General features: G+C 52.0%; 1 protein-coding gene across 1 annotated transcript; it reads left to right on the top strand.

Moving 5' to 3' along the window:
* The first annotated feature begins 9,756 nt into the window (after positions 1–9,756).
* On the top strand, positions 9,757–12,579 carry HOXB4 (homeobox B4). The gene is made up of 2 exons (XM_055407646.2): positions 9,757–11,410; positions 12,233–12,579. Exons 1-2 carry the CDS (start codon positions 10,954–10,956, stop codon positions 12,529–12,531), a joined length of 756 nt encoding a protein of 251 aa, XP_055263621.1. The 5' UTR covers positions 9,757–10,953; the 3' UTR covers positions 12,532–12,579.
* The last annotated feature ends 2,724 nt before the right edge of the window (positions 12,580–15,303 follow it).

A 15,303-nucleotide genomic window follows, 5' to 3' on the forward strand; every position in this document is an offset into this window, starting at 1 on the left:
CTGGGATGGGGAGCACCGCGCCTGCATTTGCACCCAACTTCAGACTTTTGGCCCCAAGCCAACCTGCTGACTTGATTCTCTGTAGGGTCCTGAGGTCCCAGTGGGGAGCAGAGGGGGGCATTTCCCTCAAATCCAAAACCTAATTCCTGGCCAGGAGTGAGGAGAAGGGGAGAGCTTCTTTTTATGTCTAGAGGATCTATGGGTTTAAGCAGATCCCTAGCGATCCCTCCAAAAATAAAAGTTGCTGAAGAACACAGATTCCCAACTGTCGGGAGAGTAAAAGGGTCTCAGGAGCTGGGAGAGAAAATTGGAAAGATGTTCTCTTTCCTCTCCTTTCTTCTTCTCTCCCTACCAGAGCCTAGAGGCCCTTTGTTTTGTGGCACCACAAACCAGAAGGATTGCATTATTTGATCCCCAGGGCGCCCGTTATTTTCTAAGGATAAGTCACCCTCTTTCTGAAAGCTAGAGACCTCTTCCTCACCAAATCAACCTCTCCATTTTTAAGGCACATGGGGATCAACTATCCCCTCATGCCTGCTTTTGCCATCTCTAGATATAGCTCCCCAACTCCTGTTGTACCTAGAATTGGACCTGTGACAACTTAAGGGGTTTCTGATCTTTGGGACCAGGAGAGGTTCACAAGATCCTCCCCTTTTCACATTAAAGAAAGTCTGCACTCTCTCCCCATCTCTGCTTTCTCCTGTAGCTGGTCTCTATTCCCTGAGCTCTCAGATCCCTGTCCAGGCCTAATTTACTGGACACCCTTCATGGGCTTTGAGTGCAAAGAGGACAGAGGCTTTGAGTGCAAAGGTGTCCTCCCCTTGGTGTGAAGACACATCTCTCCCAGAATGTTGGGGCATCTGTGTCCCATGGAAAGGAGATTCTGCTCAGTTCCCAGAGGACATCAAGCACCATTTAAAATACTAGTAAATTTTGGAGGCATGACTTCCACAGGTTTCCACTCTGAACAAGCAAATGAGTTAAATAAGATGCAAAGAGTGTAGTGGGCACAGAATCTGATGAGGGGCCTCCTGGGTAACCCCATTCCTATGGTGCCCTTGGTCTCACTCTGATACCACCAGCCACCCTCTGTCAGAAAACCCCAGACCACCAGGCCTCCCGCTAAAGACATTTTGGCCCTCTTCCACATCAGTTCTGCAAATTCTGATAAAGAATGTATGGGACCATTAGCCCAGGGTTATCTGCTGGGCATATCTAGAGAGATTTTCCAGAGTGGCAAAGGGCAGCTCTGGTGCAGGTGCCCACTTCTGCCACAATAGCCGAAACTCTTGGAGGATCTCCTCTTGCTCTGAGCAGATCCTGTCTGGGGAAGATCCCATCCTAGCTGGGCTTTCCTCTTCCCCACTTCAGGTTCTCTGGGTAACTGTCTTCCCTGAACCCCAGTAAGGATCTGTTGGGGGAGAAGATGAGAGCTTCCAAGGGATTTCTCATGCAAAGGAGCTCTCTCTGCCCCAGGCTGTGTCTTGCTCTCCAGCCTTCCCCAAGACATTCTCCAAGAAAGCTGTTCCTCTCTCTCCTCTCCCTGGCTGGATTCAGGCCCCAACCTTTTGATCCGCAGGCTGGAACTTACTAGCCAAATCCTCACGCCTATCTGTGGGCACCTTCCACCTGGGGCAGGGTAGAGGAGACTGGCAGTCGGAGGGTAAGGCTATAGTTTCCCTTTTCCCTCTGAGGCCAGCTTGACCACCACTCAAAAGACAATTTTATTTTTTGTTTTACTTGGTTATTTTTTATTATTTTTGTTTTGTTTCTCTGAGGCTGTGGTGTGGGAGGAAGTATAAAGAAGTGTAAACAGGAAAGCCAGCCGGGCCTGGAGTTCCAAGCGCCCATATTTCATTGGCGGCTTCCTCTCTGTAACTGCTGCAGGGACACTTAACTCTTCCCTGGCTGTGACAAGTATTCACTGGGGTCTGGTGGGGGGAGCCCAGGGTGTGGGGGCAGGATCCAAGAGTAAGCTCCTCTCTTAGGATGGCTCCTTTATCCTTGGGTTTGAATGCTGAGGTGGACGCCAAGGATTCCAAATGAGGGAGAAGCGGACCGCTCAGCACAGTCCCCCAAACTCAGTCCCTTTTGGGACAGAGCAGAGAAGGCAATTGCCTGTATGGGTTTCACAGCTTGGGATCAGCCCAGCCAAGCAAGGAGAACGGGCTAGCAAGAACACTTTTCCTCTTTTAGGGCAGAGTCCACTGGTCACTGTCTCCATTTTTTGGAGTTTCTCGGAGTAATCAGATTTCGAGGCTGGGATCTGCCCACAGTGGGATTTATCGATTGCTGCAGCACTGTTACACATCCATATTAATTAACCCAGACACCGCCTGGAAACCAAGCTGTTTGGGATGGGGGAGGGGAGAATTGGGGGACTTTAAGGAAAATGGACATTTATCAGTAATTCTTGCCCTGGGGTTCAGATTGGAGAATCGCTTCCCCACAAGAAACACGTGTCTTCCCTAAGCTCTATGTCCCTTGACTTCTCAGCAAGAAGGGTAAACCTGACTTACTCTTCACAGTCGGACTACACACTTCTTCAGGGTGGAATTAAACACTTCCCAGGCCCAAACACTTCAGAGTTAGTTTGCCCCAGCACTCCGATGGATGGATCCTCTGGTGGTTGCTTCCAGCAGGACATTTTTAGAGGGGTTAACATCCCCTCCACACCTTCCTTTCAACTTCCCCAAGGTAGAAGCTTTTTATGGCTTTCCGGCTTGTGTTTAGTGTTTGTTGGTTGGTGGTAGTGATGGCCTTCTCCTATCCCTCCCTCCAAAAAGTGATTAAAATCTGTTAAAGGATTTAATTAAGAGAGTTAAATGAAAAGGAAGGAGGCGCAAATGAGTTGGGGAAAAAAACCCACACCAAAGCTATTCTCAACGATTAAATCGCCATTTTAACAATATAATGGAGTTTGCATCCTGAAAGGGGAAATCAACGCTCATATCTCATCAATAATTCATAGAGTCCGGGATCACGCAGAGGTCAGCAGACGGGCCAAGCGCCGGCCTACTTGGGGCTCGGAGCCGCTGCCGCATACATTAACGCCGCCGGCCGCACCGCCGTCACCTTCAGCGCTCCTACAGGTTTAGGCCGATTGTTTCCTCCTTTTGGCGAATTTACTGAGACCTAGATTTCAGTCTTCAAGAGGAAGTGGGGGATTCAGGAGACTGGAGAGGATTGGACTTCGGGCCATTCTGGACCTGTCGGACCCCGAATAGATCAGCACGTTCCCAAGTTTTAAATCTCTTTCTCTCCCGCTTCTTTCTCCTTCGATGTTTCAGGCGTCCTCTGTCCTATCTTTTCTCTCCCTAAATCTCCTCTTGGCATCCTCTAGCTTCCCCCCACCCCTGGCCCCCGCTGCACAGCCACGCTCTGGTCTGAGCCTCCCTAGCTGCGGCCCCACTGCGGCCTCTGAATGCAGCGGCTGACCATCCCTGACCCCCGGAGCCGGAGCCGAGTAGGGTAGGGACGAATGTGTCTAGAGAGGAAGGTACTTCGAAGGCCCCAACGCCACTTGCCTAGTCAAGAGATGACCAAGGAAGGCCCAGTGGAGGGGAGTGTGGATTCAGCCTGAAAAAGGAGCATTTAGGGGAGCAGAAGGGGGAAAGTCCTTGCATGTGGAAACATCTCCTTTTGGGACCCTGGGGACACGATGGAGCATAAACCCGATATATCGGAGCTTCTGGTTGTCCTTGTCTCTTTTTCTCTGTATGTGTCTCTTAACTCTCTCTTTTCTGTTTACGGATCCCCAAGGGTCCCTAGGGAAGGAGGAACAAAATCCTTCTCTGTGGGAGTTGGGGGCTTGGGAGGTGATATTTGGGAGCAAAGGAAAGCGAAAGAGGGCACATCGCCGCGCGGCCCCTGCACTAGCTGAGGTAGAAGCTGTAACGTCCCCAAGCTGCCAGCAGAGTCCGCCTTAGACCAAGTTCACAGCCAGGCTGGAGCCTTCCAGGCGCCAGCGAGCGGTCCGGCAAGGTGGGCCGGGGCCCGCTGGGCCTTGCAGAGCCTGGACCCTGAGCTCTCTCTCCACCCTTCTGGGGCCTGGGCCCCATCCGGTCCCAAAGAACCCTTCCTCCAAGCTCTCTCCACTCCTCGGCCCAGAAACACCCTTCTCCGTCAGCCCACTCTATGGTTGCCGTATGTCCTTTCGCCTGGCAACGGCCACGGCGCCCCCACTCTGGAGGATACAAGAATGGAGAGGGGTGGGTCGTCAGAAGCTCTTCCAGGCATCTAACATGAGACATGGTGAAAATGCGGGAAGTGGTGAAAAAAAGTCGGAAGTGCAGTTGGCATCTTTTCCCGAGGAGGAATTATTTAACAATGGAAAAAGATTGACTCCTCTTCCCCAGGTCTAAGGCCCTTAGTGGGGGTAGTAGGGGGGTCCGGGGGGAGGGGGCGAGGGGGGAAGGTCAGGGAAAATGGTTTGCGCTTGGGTTTCCGCACCCACAGCGGCAGAATGAGACCCTGGGCGGTGAGGCCAGTGTTATTGCCGGAGGGGTCGCGAAGTTGGAGGGTCAAAAGTTTACAGCGTGCGTGAGCCGGCCGCGGCGGGGGCGGGGTGGGAGAGGGGTGGGCGAGGGGAGGAGGCTGTGTGTGTGAAGAGAGAAGAGAGCGAGCGGGGGATGCTCGAGGTAAGGAAGACTCGTGGGCTCGGGGAGTGGGGTAGCGGCACTGAGAGCGGAGAGGCAGCTATCTGGGGAAGGAGAACTGAGGGAAGAAGTCCTCCTCCCCAGGCTGGCTCTGGGGGGCAAGGGAGATGCACAAAAGAAAGCGCTCTGGGCATGGCCAATCCTCTACGCAATTTTCTTTCCTAAAGATAACCTTTGAGTCGCCATATAAAATTTAATTAAAACCTACCCAGCCGCACACATTTTAAAAATCCAATTACCCACACGTCCTTGTAGGACGTTTGGTGGGGCCAAGGAAGCCTTCCAAGGGGAAGACCTGATTCCCACCCACACCAGCCCCATCAGGCTTCCTCTAAAGGGGCGAAATAGCTGGATTCCCCAGCTCCTTCTCCCTCTAGGCAGGCTAGTTTTTCAGGGATTCCTAACCCCCAAGTGGGGTCCAAGCAGTTGGAGTCCAGTAACCATGGGCCAGGACTAGAGGGAGTTTAAAAACTATCCCTCCTTCCAAAGTGCTTGAGTTTAAGCACTTGGATATTGAAAGAAGGTTAGCTTAATTCTCTCACTCTCTCCCAAACCTGCACTTGTGTGTTCTTCCAGAATGCCTCTCTTCCCGTTTCAAGGAGGGAGGGAAAATGAGAAGGAAAAATACTGAATGGCCTCAGAGAGATCTTTCTAACTGGCGACCTGAAATGAACTTTGAATCTATGCATTAAGCTTAGCTCATAAGTATAACCGCTTAGAGACTCTGTAATTATAACACCAGGACATATGCTTATTTTGGATCTTTAAATGACTGTTTGTTGCATTATGAGATGTCATCGTTCTCCTTCTAAGCATTTAATATTGGAGGTGCTCTCTGGGTGTTTGTCCTGCCAGAAAAAAAATAATTTGAGAGTTTTGAAACATGGCCAGAAAAGATAACAAATCAATTTGACCCCAGTTGTTTTTTTTAAATTAAACCAATTGGGTATGGGTCCTCATTTCTACTTGGCCTTCAGGCAAATTTTTCTGGGGAGTCAGGCCAGGAGGGAATTCCTGGGTTCCAGAGGAAGTAGAGTTCAAAGCCTGAACTGGAGAATCTATCTGTTCTTCTTCAGTCTCTTCCCCTCCACTGCAGGACAGAGTGTTAGCAAGTTGATAGTTTTGTGGAGTAGACTAGGTCCTGGGCTTGGTGGGGCCTCACAATGGGGAAGGGAAGACGTCTGTCATCCCAAGCCAAGCTGGGTGCCTTGGGATGCTTAGTCCCAACCTCCCCAAACAAGGGTGATACCCCTTTGGAGACACCGCCCTGAGATTTGAGCTGGGTGGAGGGGTAATCACCTGATCTACTTCTGCTTGTTGAAATGTGTTGCTGGCATGCCACCCATTTCTAGTCCTGTCCTGGAGGGATAAACCAAAGAAAATCTCTTGAGTATTTTAAGTACCTCTTTGATTTGTTCCTGAACCTCCTGGTGGTGGTGCTGGGGGTAGGCAAAAGAGTTATAGTATAGATGAGAAGTAATTTTAAATAAAAATGAAGGTGGGGAGGATATTGTTTGATTTCTAAAGGAGAATTAAAGCATCTGAAAGCCAAGTCCCCAGGTTTGACCAGGGCAGTCCAGTCGTTCTCTCAGGATTCTATCTTCCCCAAATATGCTGGCCTGTGGACCAGATCTCAGCACCAGGAGATGGAGGTCTCCTTCCTGGGGCCCTGGAGCTTCCAGTTCAGGCAGAAATGGGGATCTCTCTGGCGCTGAGGGGCAGAACAAAGCAGAGTGCAGTTGAGTGGGAATACAGGCCCTCTCAATACTGCGGCCATTTATAGGGGTTCTGGCTCGAGTCTGCTCTCTGGGATCTAGATCCCCACATTTCCACTTCTCCAGGTGCAGGTCTCCATCTACCCACTCCCTCTTTGTCCCCAGAAGGAGCGCTGACAAAAAATATTGGAATGATGGAATATCAAAGCGGAGGCGGGCGGGCTGAGTCCCTATTCGAGTGGGACTTTGGCGGGTAGGAGTTGGGGGAAGGGACGGGAAGGTTCTGGCAAAAAGTAGAGCTAGAGAGGATGAGCTGAATCAAATTCCTTGCTCTGTCATTTTTCTCCCAAGTAATGACCTGCGCAAAATTCAATATGACCCAGCGAACTGCGCGTATTATAGTAACTGCCTGCTCGTGGGGGAGGCCCGAGAGGGGGTGAACCGCAGGTCACGGCGTCTAAAAATTATTAAAATGTTTGAGAGCCTGGTGACGCGCCTAGCTGTTTAACAAAGACTGCCAAAGTATGAGATTAATACGAAAACTTGCACTTCAAAAACAACACACCAAAAAAAAAAAGTCTTGTTCCGGCCACCAAGGGGGCCCCGGAGCACCTCTGCCCGCCGCGGCGGTTCGGTTTTCCGAACACACAATAGTGGACGAGAGCGAGCTTGTCGGGGGTCGCGCGGGCCCGCGGGCGGGCCGGCGGCCGGGAGGGCGCGGGGAGCGGCCCGGTGAGTACTCCCGCCCGCCCCCCTCCGGGCCTGGCGCTCCTCCGGGCCGCTGCTGTGCGGGCCGCCCGGGGGCTCGCCTCCCCGGCCTGCGAACTCCCTCCCTCGCTCTGTCCCTCCCTCCCCGCCGACAAAAGGTAGCGGTGGTGGCGGGCGCTGGACACGCCCGGGACGGCGGAGGGCCTGAGCAGCGAGAGGTCACTGCGGCAACCTGTGGCTGCCGGGAGAAGGCGGCCGGCGGGCCAGCGAGCCACCGGGAGCGCGGGGGAGGTGGCTCTGAAAGCGCGCGGAGCCTTGGCTTTTTCTTTCTTATTTTTAATATGCCTATTGATGATAGTGCTCTTCGCGGGTGGAGGGGAGACCTCCTGCTCTGGCCAACCTCGTCTGGAAAGTCGCTGATAAACCTAGTCCTCCACCCCTCGCGGCGGGACTGGCTGGGGTGGGGAGTGCGACCCCTCGGTGAGATGGGCAGGTGGCAGCTCCCAGCGCAAAGAGGAGAAAAATCTCTGCGCTCTGTCCCCAGGATCAACCCCACAGGTTCTGCTTCCCACCCTCTCTCTTGGGGTGCTTGGGGGCACCTTGACTCCATCTCTTAAGAAAGTGTAGAGTAGCACAGAGGCCCTCTCCCAATTCTGAAAAGCCTATGAGTTGGATGGGTTTTAGGGTGTCGAGTTGAGAAGGACAGGAGGTATGGGGTAGGGGAAGTGGTATGGCCAGTTGGAATGGTACCCCTGACTAAAGTGGCCTTTGACAAGACTAGGAAAGGTCTCTGCTTGACACTGGGGGGCTGGTGGTGGTCCTATCCACACATTTTGTCTGGCCAGGTGCCAGTTTTCCTGAGTGCCCAAATGGAGGTATGAGATTACTTACTGGACCCTCTCTTGGCAAAAATAACTGCAATATTATTGTGTGTGTGATTTTTCAAATATAGGTGTTAGTGTTAGATATCAAGCTTAGAAGCCAAACCTGGCAAGCTAGATTTGGGATAGAAAATCAGAGGGTCTCTGGACTTAGTGGCTGGTAGGTGGAAAATTCTCCTCCTGCCCACGTGCAAGGGTCCCAGGGCCGGGTATGGGCACAGACCTTTAGAGTGTGGTGGTTAGAGGGTTGTTTTTTGTTTTGTTGATGTATTTATTAAAGAAATTTTTATTATATCACTAGGGATGCAAGTATTCCTCAGACCTGGAGTGATGAGTGAGGAGTCTGGGTGGAGAAGAGGTTCTGTGTACCCTTCCCATCACCCTCTGAAGGCCCTTAGCTTTCACAGTCTAGGATGCCATTCCCTCAGCTCCATCCCCAGTCTCCCAGCTTAGTAAATTCGGCGGTTACTGGCAGCCTCAGGAAGTCCCTTCGAAACTCCAGATCCCCCAGGTTTCCCAGATCCCCATTTAGGTCCCATTGTCAGCAACCCTAGCAGGTGGCTGAATAAGCAAGTTTAGATGTAGAGAGCCTGCCAGGAGCTAGGGAGGTGGGGGAAATGGGACTCCTCCTCACACTTCAGCTATCATCCCCCTTTTCTGGCCCCAGGAGGTATGGGAGGTTGGGAGGGGCTGGAATATCATCTGGCTGCATCTTTTACGGTTCCTCCTCACCCTCCATTCGGAAATGAAATGCCTTTGATCTTTTTCTCAGGTTGTAAACGGAATTGCCCGTCATTAAATATCTGGGGCCCCATCTGCTTGGTCTCCCAGCATTTTTCTTTACAGCTGTTTCTCTTTTTACCATTGAATTTTTCCAAAAGGACTTTTATGACACCCCCTTCACACCCAGCCGCCTATCCCTCTTCCCTTTGCTGAGAGGCCCCTTGGAAAATATCTAGATTTTCGTTTGATCACAAACTAAAGGCTGCAGAGGGACATGGAGTTGCCGATTGGGGTTTTGTTTTTCTTAAAAAAAAAAAAAAAAGTCCTGGGGGAGGGGAGGGGCTGGAGGGCACCCAGAAGGGCCTGATTCTGACTATGCCGCAGCCTCAGGATGACCCTTCCTCCTTTTGTGCTTAGCTAATGTTTACATCTCATAATTCATGCACTGCCTCGGAGATGCACAGCAGCCCCAAGGTTCGCATCCCTTTGCGGGACTGGCTGTTTCTGTTTCTCTCTAATAGAAGAGGAAGAGGGTTGAAAACCTTGTAATCCCAGGAATGGACCCACAGTGCCTTTTCCTGCTCCCAGACCTCAAAACTAGGGGGAAAAAAAAATCAAAGCACTGAAACCATACCCCCAAACGAAGGATGCGTGGAAAATAGGAGGACTGGAAAATTTCTGGGCCAAGAAGATCTGTCTGTCTTCTGTATATACCCTGTAGATCCGAATTTGTGTAAGGAATTTTGTGATCACAAATTCGTATCTAGGGGAATATGTAGTTGACATAAACACTCCGCTCATTTTTTTTCTGAAGAAAAAATTTTTTTCCTAAATGAGGACCATCCGGTGACACGAAGACTCCTTTTTCTTTCTTCCTTTTTCTTTTTCTCCCTCAACTGGTTAGAGATGGAGGAATCATCTACCTGAAATCTACCCATGCCTGCCCTTGGGAGCCTTAGTCCTTTTTCACTTAAAAGGTTAAAGTTGTTGCTGATGTTTTTATTTTGTCCTCTCCCTTTGGTCCAGCTATTCCCTATTTTGGGTTCAGGGAGGCTTCACTGAAAATCTGGTAAAAATTACTATTGTCTTCAGTGTGCGAAGGGAAAGGAAATTCACTTTTCAAACGGATGCAGAGGTCGCCTTTCCGTTTGGGTGCAGAACAAGATGCCCTGGAAACACGCGATTACTAAAGGGTGTTATTGTGTGGGGATCACCCAGGCTCCTATCCTTAGCATCACAAGGACGTGAGATTTCTGCTCGCTGCTGAGGCGCGGCATTAACGGCAATTAGAACATCTCGCTGCCGCGGTTAGCCTTGCTCCGGTGTTTCTGGAATTAGCAAATTGCTATTCAACGTACTCTCAGAAGTTGGAGGATTTTTTCTCCAGTGTTCATGTTCAGTGTGGGAAACCAACTCGTTTCTCCCGGCTTGGGCCGCGTGGTTAAGATAAGGGGAGGAGTGGAGAGGAACAGACGGACTGACTGACACAACCAAACTAATAGCGCAGCTAAATGCGATTTGGAAGGCGAGGTCTCCCCGAATTAGTGCATGAATTTCCTATCGATCCGCCCGTGGTTCCATTCATCTCTGACAAGTCCCTCCGTACACCCGCCTGGTTGCTCCGACGCCTCCTCTTTCACTCCCTACCCCTCCCCGAGCGGCTGCAGAGAAAAGGCCCACGCTCGATGCCTTGTTCCCCTGTGTGGGTTCTCCTCTCCAGGCGGAGCCCCTAGTCCGCCCCTCACTTAACTCCCCTGCTTAGACGCTGGGTGCAGATGCTCCATACCCCCCATCGATAAGAGGGGCTAAGACCCTAAGGAAGGCCAGGGGGTGGGAGGCAAGATGGGAGGGGCCACATTCAGAGCCCCAACTTCTGAGGGGATCCAGGGATTGTGCTCCGCCCAGCGCCCCAACAGGCCCTCGGGTGGCAACCTGCTCACACTCGCTCTCTCTCCCTCCCTCCCTCTCCGCGATCCGGGAGAGGCGAGGCGAGGCGAGGAGGCGGTGGCCCCGAAGGAGCCCTATGTAAATCCTGGTGTTGGGGGGGTGGAGAAGAAGGGGAAATAAACCTCTTTGGCTGGAGTAGGGTCCGGGTGAGCAGATTTCCTTATCCGGGAATCGCAGGCGGGGCGGCCATTGGCTCCGAGGATCACGTGGGCCCCTAACTTTGTTCACTTGACAGTAAGTAGGAGGGCTTTCGGAAACAGGAAAACGAGTCAGGGGTCGGAATAAATTTTAGTATATTTTGTGGACAATTCCCAGAAATTAATGGCTATGAGTTCTTTTTTGATCAACTCAAACTATGTCGACCCCAAGTTCCCTCCGTGCGAGGAATATTCACAGAGCGATTACCTACCCAGCGACCACTCGCCGGGGTACTACGCCGGCGGCCAGAGGCGAGAGAGCAGCTTCCAGCCGGAGGCGGGCTTCGGGCGGCGCTCGGCGTGCACCGTGCAGCGTTACGCGGCCTGCCGGGACCCTGGGCCCCCGCCGCCTCCGCCGCCGCCCCCGCCGCCCCCGCCACCGCCCGGGCTGTCCCCTCGGGCTCCCGCACAGCAGCCGTCCGGGGCCCTCCTCCCGGAGCCCGGCCAGCGCTGTGAGGCGGTCAGCAGCAGCCCCCCGCCGCCTCCCTGCGCCCAGAACCCCCTGCACCCCAGCCCGTCCCACTCCGCGTGCAAAGAGCCCGTCGTCTACCCCTGGATGCGCAAAGTTCACGTGAGCACGGGTGAGTGCGTGGGCACCCCTTCCCCCTCCCACCCCCGGCGCTTTACACCAAAGGGACCTCAAGGCATGGGGGTGGGGGGAGCTAGGGGAAGCCAATTGTCCCCGCTATAAACTCGCCATTGCCGGAGATTTACGGTCGCCTGTTTTCAGAGCCACATAATTACATCCCCCATAAATTTTTATGGCCTGGTGGGCCCCGCGCCTTTGAAGTAGGTTCCCCATCCTCTTTGCCATTCTCACCAGCGACTTTTTCGCCAGGGAGATGCAGTCTCAGTGAAGTTGGAAATTGGGGAGGGGTGTGAGAGGTGGGGGAGGAGAAGGGGGAGGAGGTAATCTGTATTTAAGCGGAGAGTTGAGTCAACTCCCAGTATTTATTTTTTCCTTTCTTTCCTCTAGTCTGGCTTCTTGGCTAGTGGGCAAAAGTTTTTACTGGGGGCAGGCACTGCTTGGAATCGGAACACAGAGGGTGGGAACTAACAGAAAGGTTTAGGGAAGCCCCCCTCCCTCTTTCACCCTTCATTCTCCCATCCCGGGCCCCAGGCCAAGTAGGGGGAGAGATGAGCGATTAAAACCTTGTGAAGATTCCTCACTCCTCCCCGCCCCCTCCCCAAACAACAACGTCGTGACCGCACAGTCGTCCAAAACTTAGAGGTCTCTTTCTCCTCCTGGGTCCCGCTTTCTCCTTCGTCCCCACCCCCTCTGGAGGAAGAAGAGGTGGCGGGAGAGGGAGGGAGACACTGAGTTAGCTGGAGGAAAGGGCTCCCCCTCCTCCCTTTCGGGGCAATAAAACTTTCTCTTTCTCCCTCTCTGTGTGTGTGTCCAGTCAACCCCAATTACGCCGGCGGGGAGCCCAAGCGCTCTCGGACCGCCTACACTCGCCAGCAGGTCTTGGAGCTGGAGAAGGAATTTCACTACAACCGCTACCTGACACGGCGCCGGAGGGTGGAGATCGCCCACGCGCTCTGCCTCTCCGAGCGCCAGATCAAGATTTGGTTCCAGAACCGGCGCATGAAGTGGAAAAAAGACCACAAGTTGCCCAACACCAAGATCCGCTCGGGCGGCACCTCAGGCTCAGCCGGAGGGCCCCCTGGCCGGCCCAACGGAGGCCCCCCGGCACTCTAGTGCCCCCCTTGCGGGAGCAGCGAACCTCGGGGCGGGGGTGGGTTGCGAGCTCGGGGGTGGTTGGGGGAGACGAGGGAGGGGACCCTGGGGCCTGGGCCCGAAAATGCCTACCTGCCCTCCCCCCCACTTTGTCTATTTACACGAATAAATGCGGAGGAGGGGGGAGGGGAAGCTTTATTTATAGAAATGACAATAGGGAGCCGGGGGAGGCCCCCCAGAAGCAAGGTTCAAGTCTCTTGCTTTCTTCCTTAAAAAAAAAAAAAAGAAGAAGAAGAAGGAAGAAAGAAAAAGACAGAAAGAGAAATAGGAGGAGGCTGCACTCCTCATTTTCAGCTTTGGCGAAGATGGATCCACGTTTCATCTTTAATCACGCCAGGCCCAGGCCCATCTGTCTTGTTTACTCTGCCGAGGAGAGGACGGGCCTCGGTGGCGACCATTACCTCGACACCCGGCTAACAAATGAGGCCCGGCTCGGCCGCCGCCGCCTCTGCTGCTGCCGCTCTTGGAAGACAGTCTGGATTTTCTTTCTTTGTCCCTCATTCCTGAAACCCAGCGAAAGCATCCTCTGACTGCCAGATAGCACAGTGTTTTGGCCACGGTAACAAACACGCGCACACAACCTCCTTCCCCCTCCGTGCCCGTTCACCCCCTTTACACCTTGGGGCCGGGGTAGGGACGACAGGCTGGGGACAGGTGGACGTAGGGTGCCTCGGCTGCGCAGGAGCAGGGCAGGGTAATTGAGTCCGAGAGAAAAAGAGGACCCAGAGACCGGGAGGGCCCTCCTTTGTAAGGTCAAGCCATGCCTGGTGGGGTGAGAGACCGGTTGTCTTCTGGGAGCTGGACACAACCCTCTCCCCAATCTAGAGTTGTGCAGTGGAGGCCTTTTCTCCTAGATTGAAAGTGAATGTGAAACTAGGAAATAAAATACCCTTCCCATCTGGGAGATAAGGTTACAGAGACCTCTCCTATAGTTTATCTTTGTTGCATTGATTATTATTATTATTATTAATTATTATTATTATTTTATGTCATGTGCGTCTGTCCTCTCTCCTATTCTCTGACATTCCAAACCAGGCCCCTTCCTAGTCCTGGGGCTGCTTGAGTCTAGAACCCTTCGTTGGTGTGAAAATGTGTGTCATGTACAGAGTGACAATAGAAATAAATGTTTGGTTTCTTGTGATCAGCACGGCGTGTTTTTGTTGAAATCTTGATGTAAAGATGCAGACCAATGCCACCCAGTGTATATTTTAACTACCCCAGTCCATTCGGCCTCACATTTATGTGGTTGAGGAATTTTTTCAAAGGATCCAATGGGAATTTCTATCTCAGAGGACTGCAAATTGTGGTAGCTTCTGTGTTTTCCTTTTGGGGTGGGTGTGTTTTGTTTGGGGTTTTTAATTTTTCCCTCTAGTCCAAAAATGGATTGAAAGACTAGGAGGGCTGACTACAACCCCTAATGGGAAGAAAATGTTTCATTGTAGGACACAAGAGCTTTCATATCGTGATTTATTTGTCATAAGCAAATAAAATGCGGTTAAAGCTGTCTCTCTCTAGACAGACGGCTCTTTGCTTGTTAAAGTTGCGAGGGAGGATTCTGCGTGGCTGGCCTCTTTCCTCCCCGTAAGAAGGTATCCTTTTCCTCTGAGGTGTTTAAGGCTTTAATGAGTCTAATTTTTTGCACAGATGTTTCTGGGTGTTTGCAGGTTTTCAGAGTATTTTTATATTACAAAGGAGCTAGCCGGTGCCATAGCTCAAACTCTGACAAGCAAATAGATAATCAAGAAGACAAATGGCCTCTTTTGTGAAGCCCTGCTCCTGTATTAATTTTCATTTTCTTTCTCATAGAAAGTATCGAAAGTATGACTGGGGACCAAATAGCTTTCTGTCTCTGAGGTCCCAGTCACCCCTAGAATGGAATGGGGGAAGGGGAAGAGGGCGCAAGTGACCCTCAGAAGCTCTGGGGAGGCTTGGGCCACTTTGGGGTCAAGCCCAAGAGAAGTTCTAAGGCTCTGGTCTCGGACTCTGGTCCTGTGGTGGCCCCAGATACAGCCATCCCGCCCCCCAAAATTTCAGGGTTCTGGAGAGCAAATGCAATTCAAAGTCGTTTTTCAGTCCCATCTGCCTTCAGAAAATAAAAATAGACAATCCACCAGTGAGTTTTACTGTTATATCTTTGTCATTCCTCCGGTGTGCAGCTCCTGGGTGTTTGAGGCTGGGTAGGGCCCCGGGACAGACTGGTCTGGGGTCCACCGCACGGGAAGGGGTGTTTGAACCGCCCGTTTCAATGCTGCGGGGAGACTCATAGCAAATCGCCTGGACCTGGAGGTTGAGAGCAGCGAGCTTTGTTTTCAGTAGAATCGCTGGTGTGATGTTTAGCTGCCCAGGGATGCAGCCGCCCTTCCCTTCTAGAGGGGGAAAATAGTTCCTAAAAAGCATATTCCACCCCCCCCCAGGAATGTCTCTATAGAACCAAATCAAAGCTGCTCTTAGGAAGGTATGAATAGAATAAAAAAAAGATTTCTATGGAGCTTAAAGTTCACACCATTCTGTGTAGACAAGAGCTAAGAAAAATGTGAGAATTATACAGAAAACCATTAATCACTTCTTTTCTTTAAATACGTATCCTCTCTCCTTTGTTATTATTCAACAGCAAATCTCCGCAGACCGGCTGTTGGGGGAAAAAAGTGTTAGCCGCCACTCCCGGATCTGCAAGGGGGAAAAAATTTGGAACCATAAAGTTGAAAACTTTTTTCTCTCAGTTTGGAAGAAGCT

The sequence above is a fragment of the Moschus berezovskii genome, chromosome 20 (assembly GCF_049115385.1).
Source record: "Moschus berezovskii isolate FMDL1 chromosome 20, NW_MosBer_1.0, whole genome shotgun sequence".
Lineage (NCBI taxonomy): Eukaryota > Metazoa > Chordata > Mammalia > Artiodactyla > Moschidae > Moschus > Moschus berezovskii.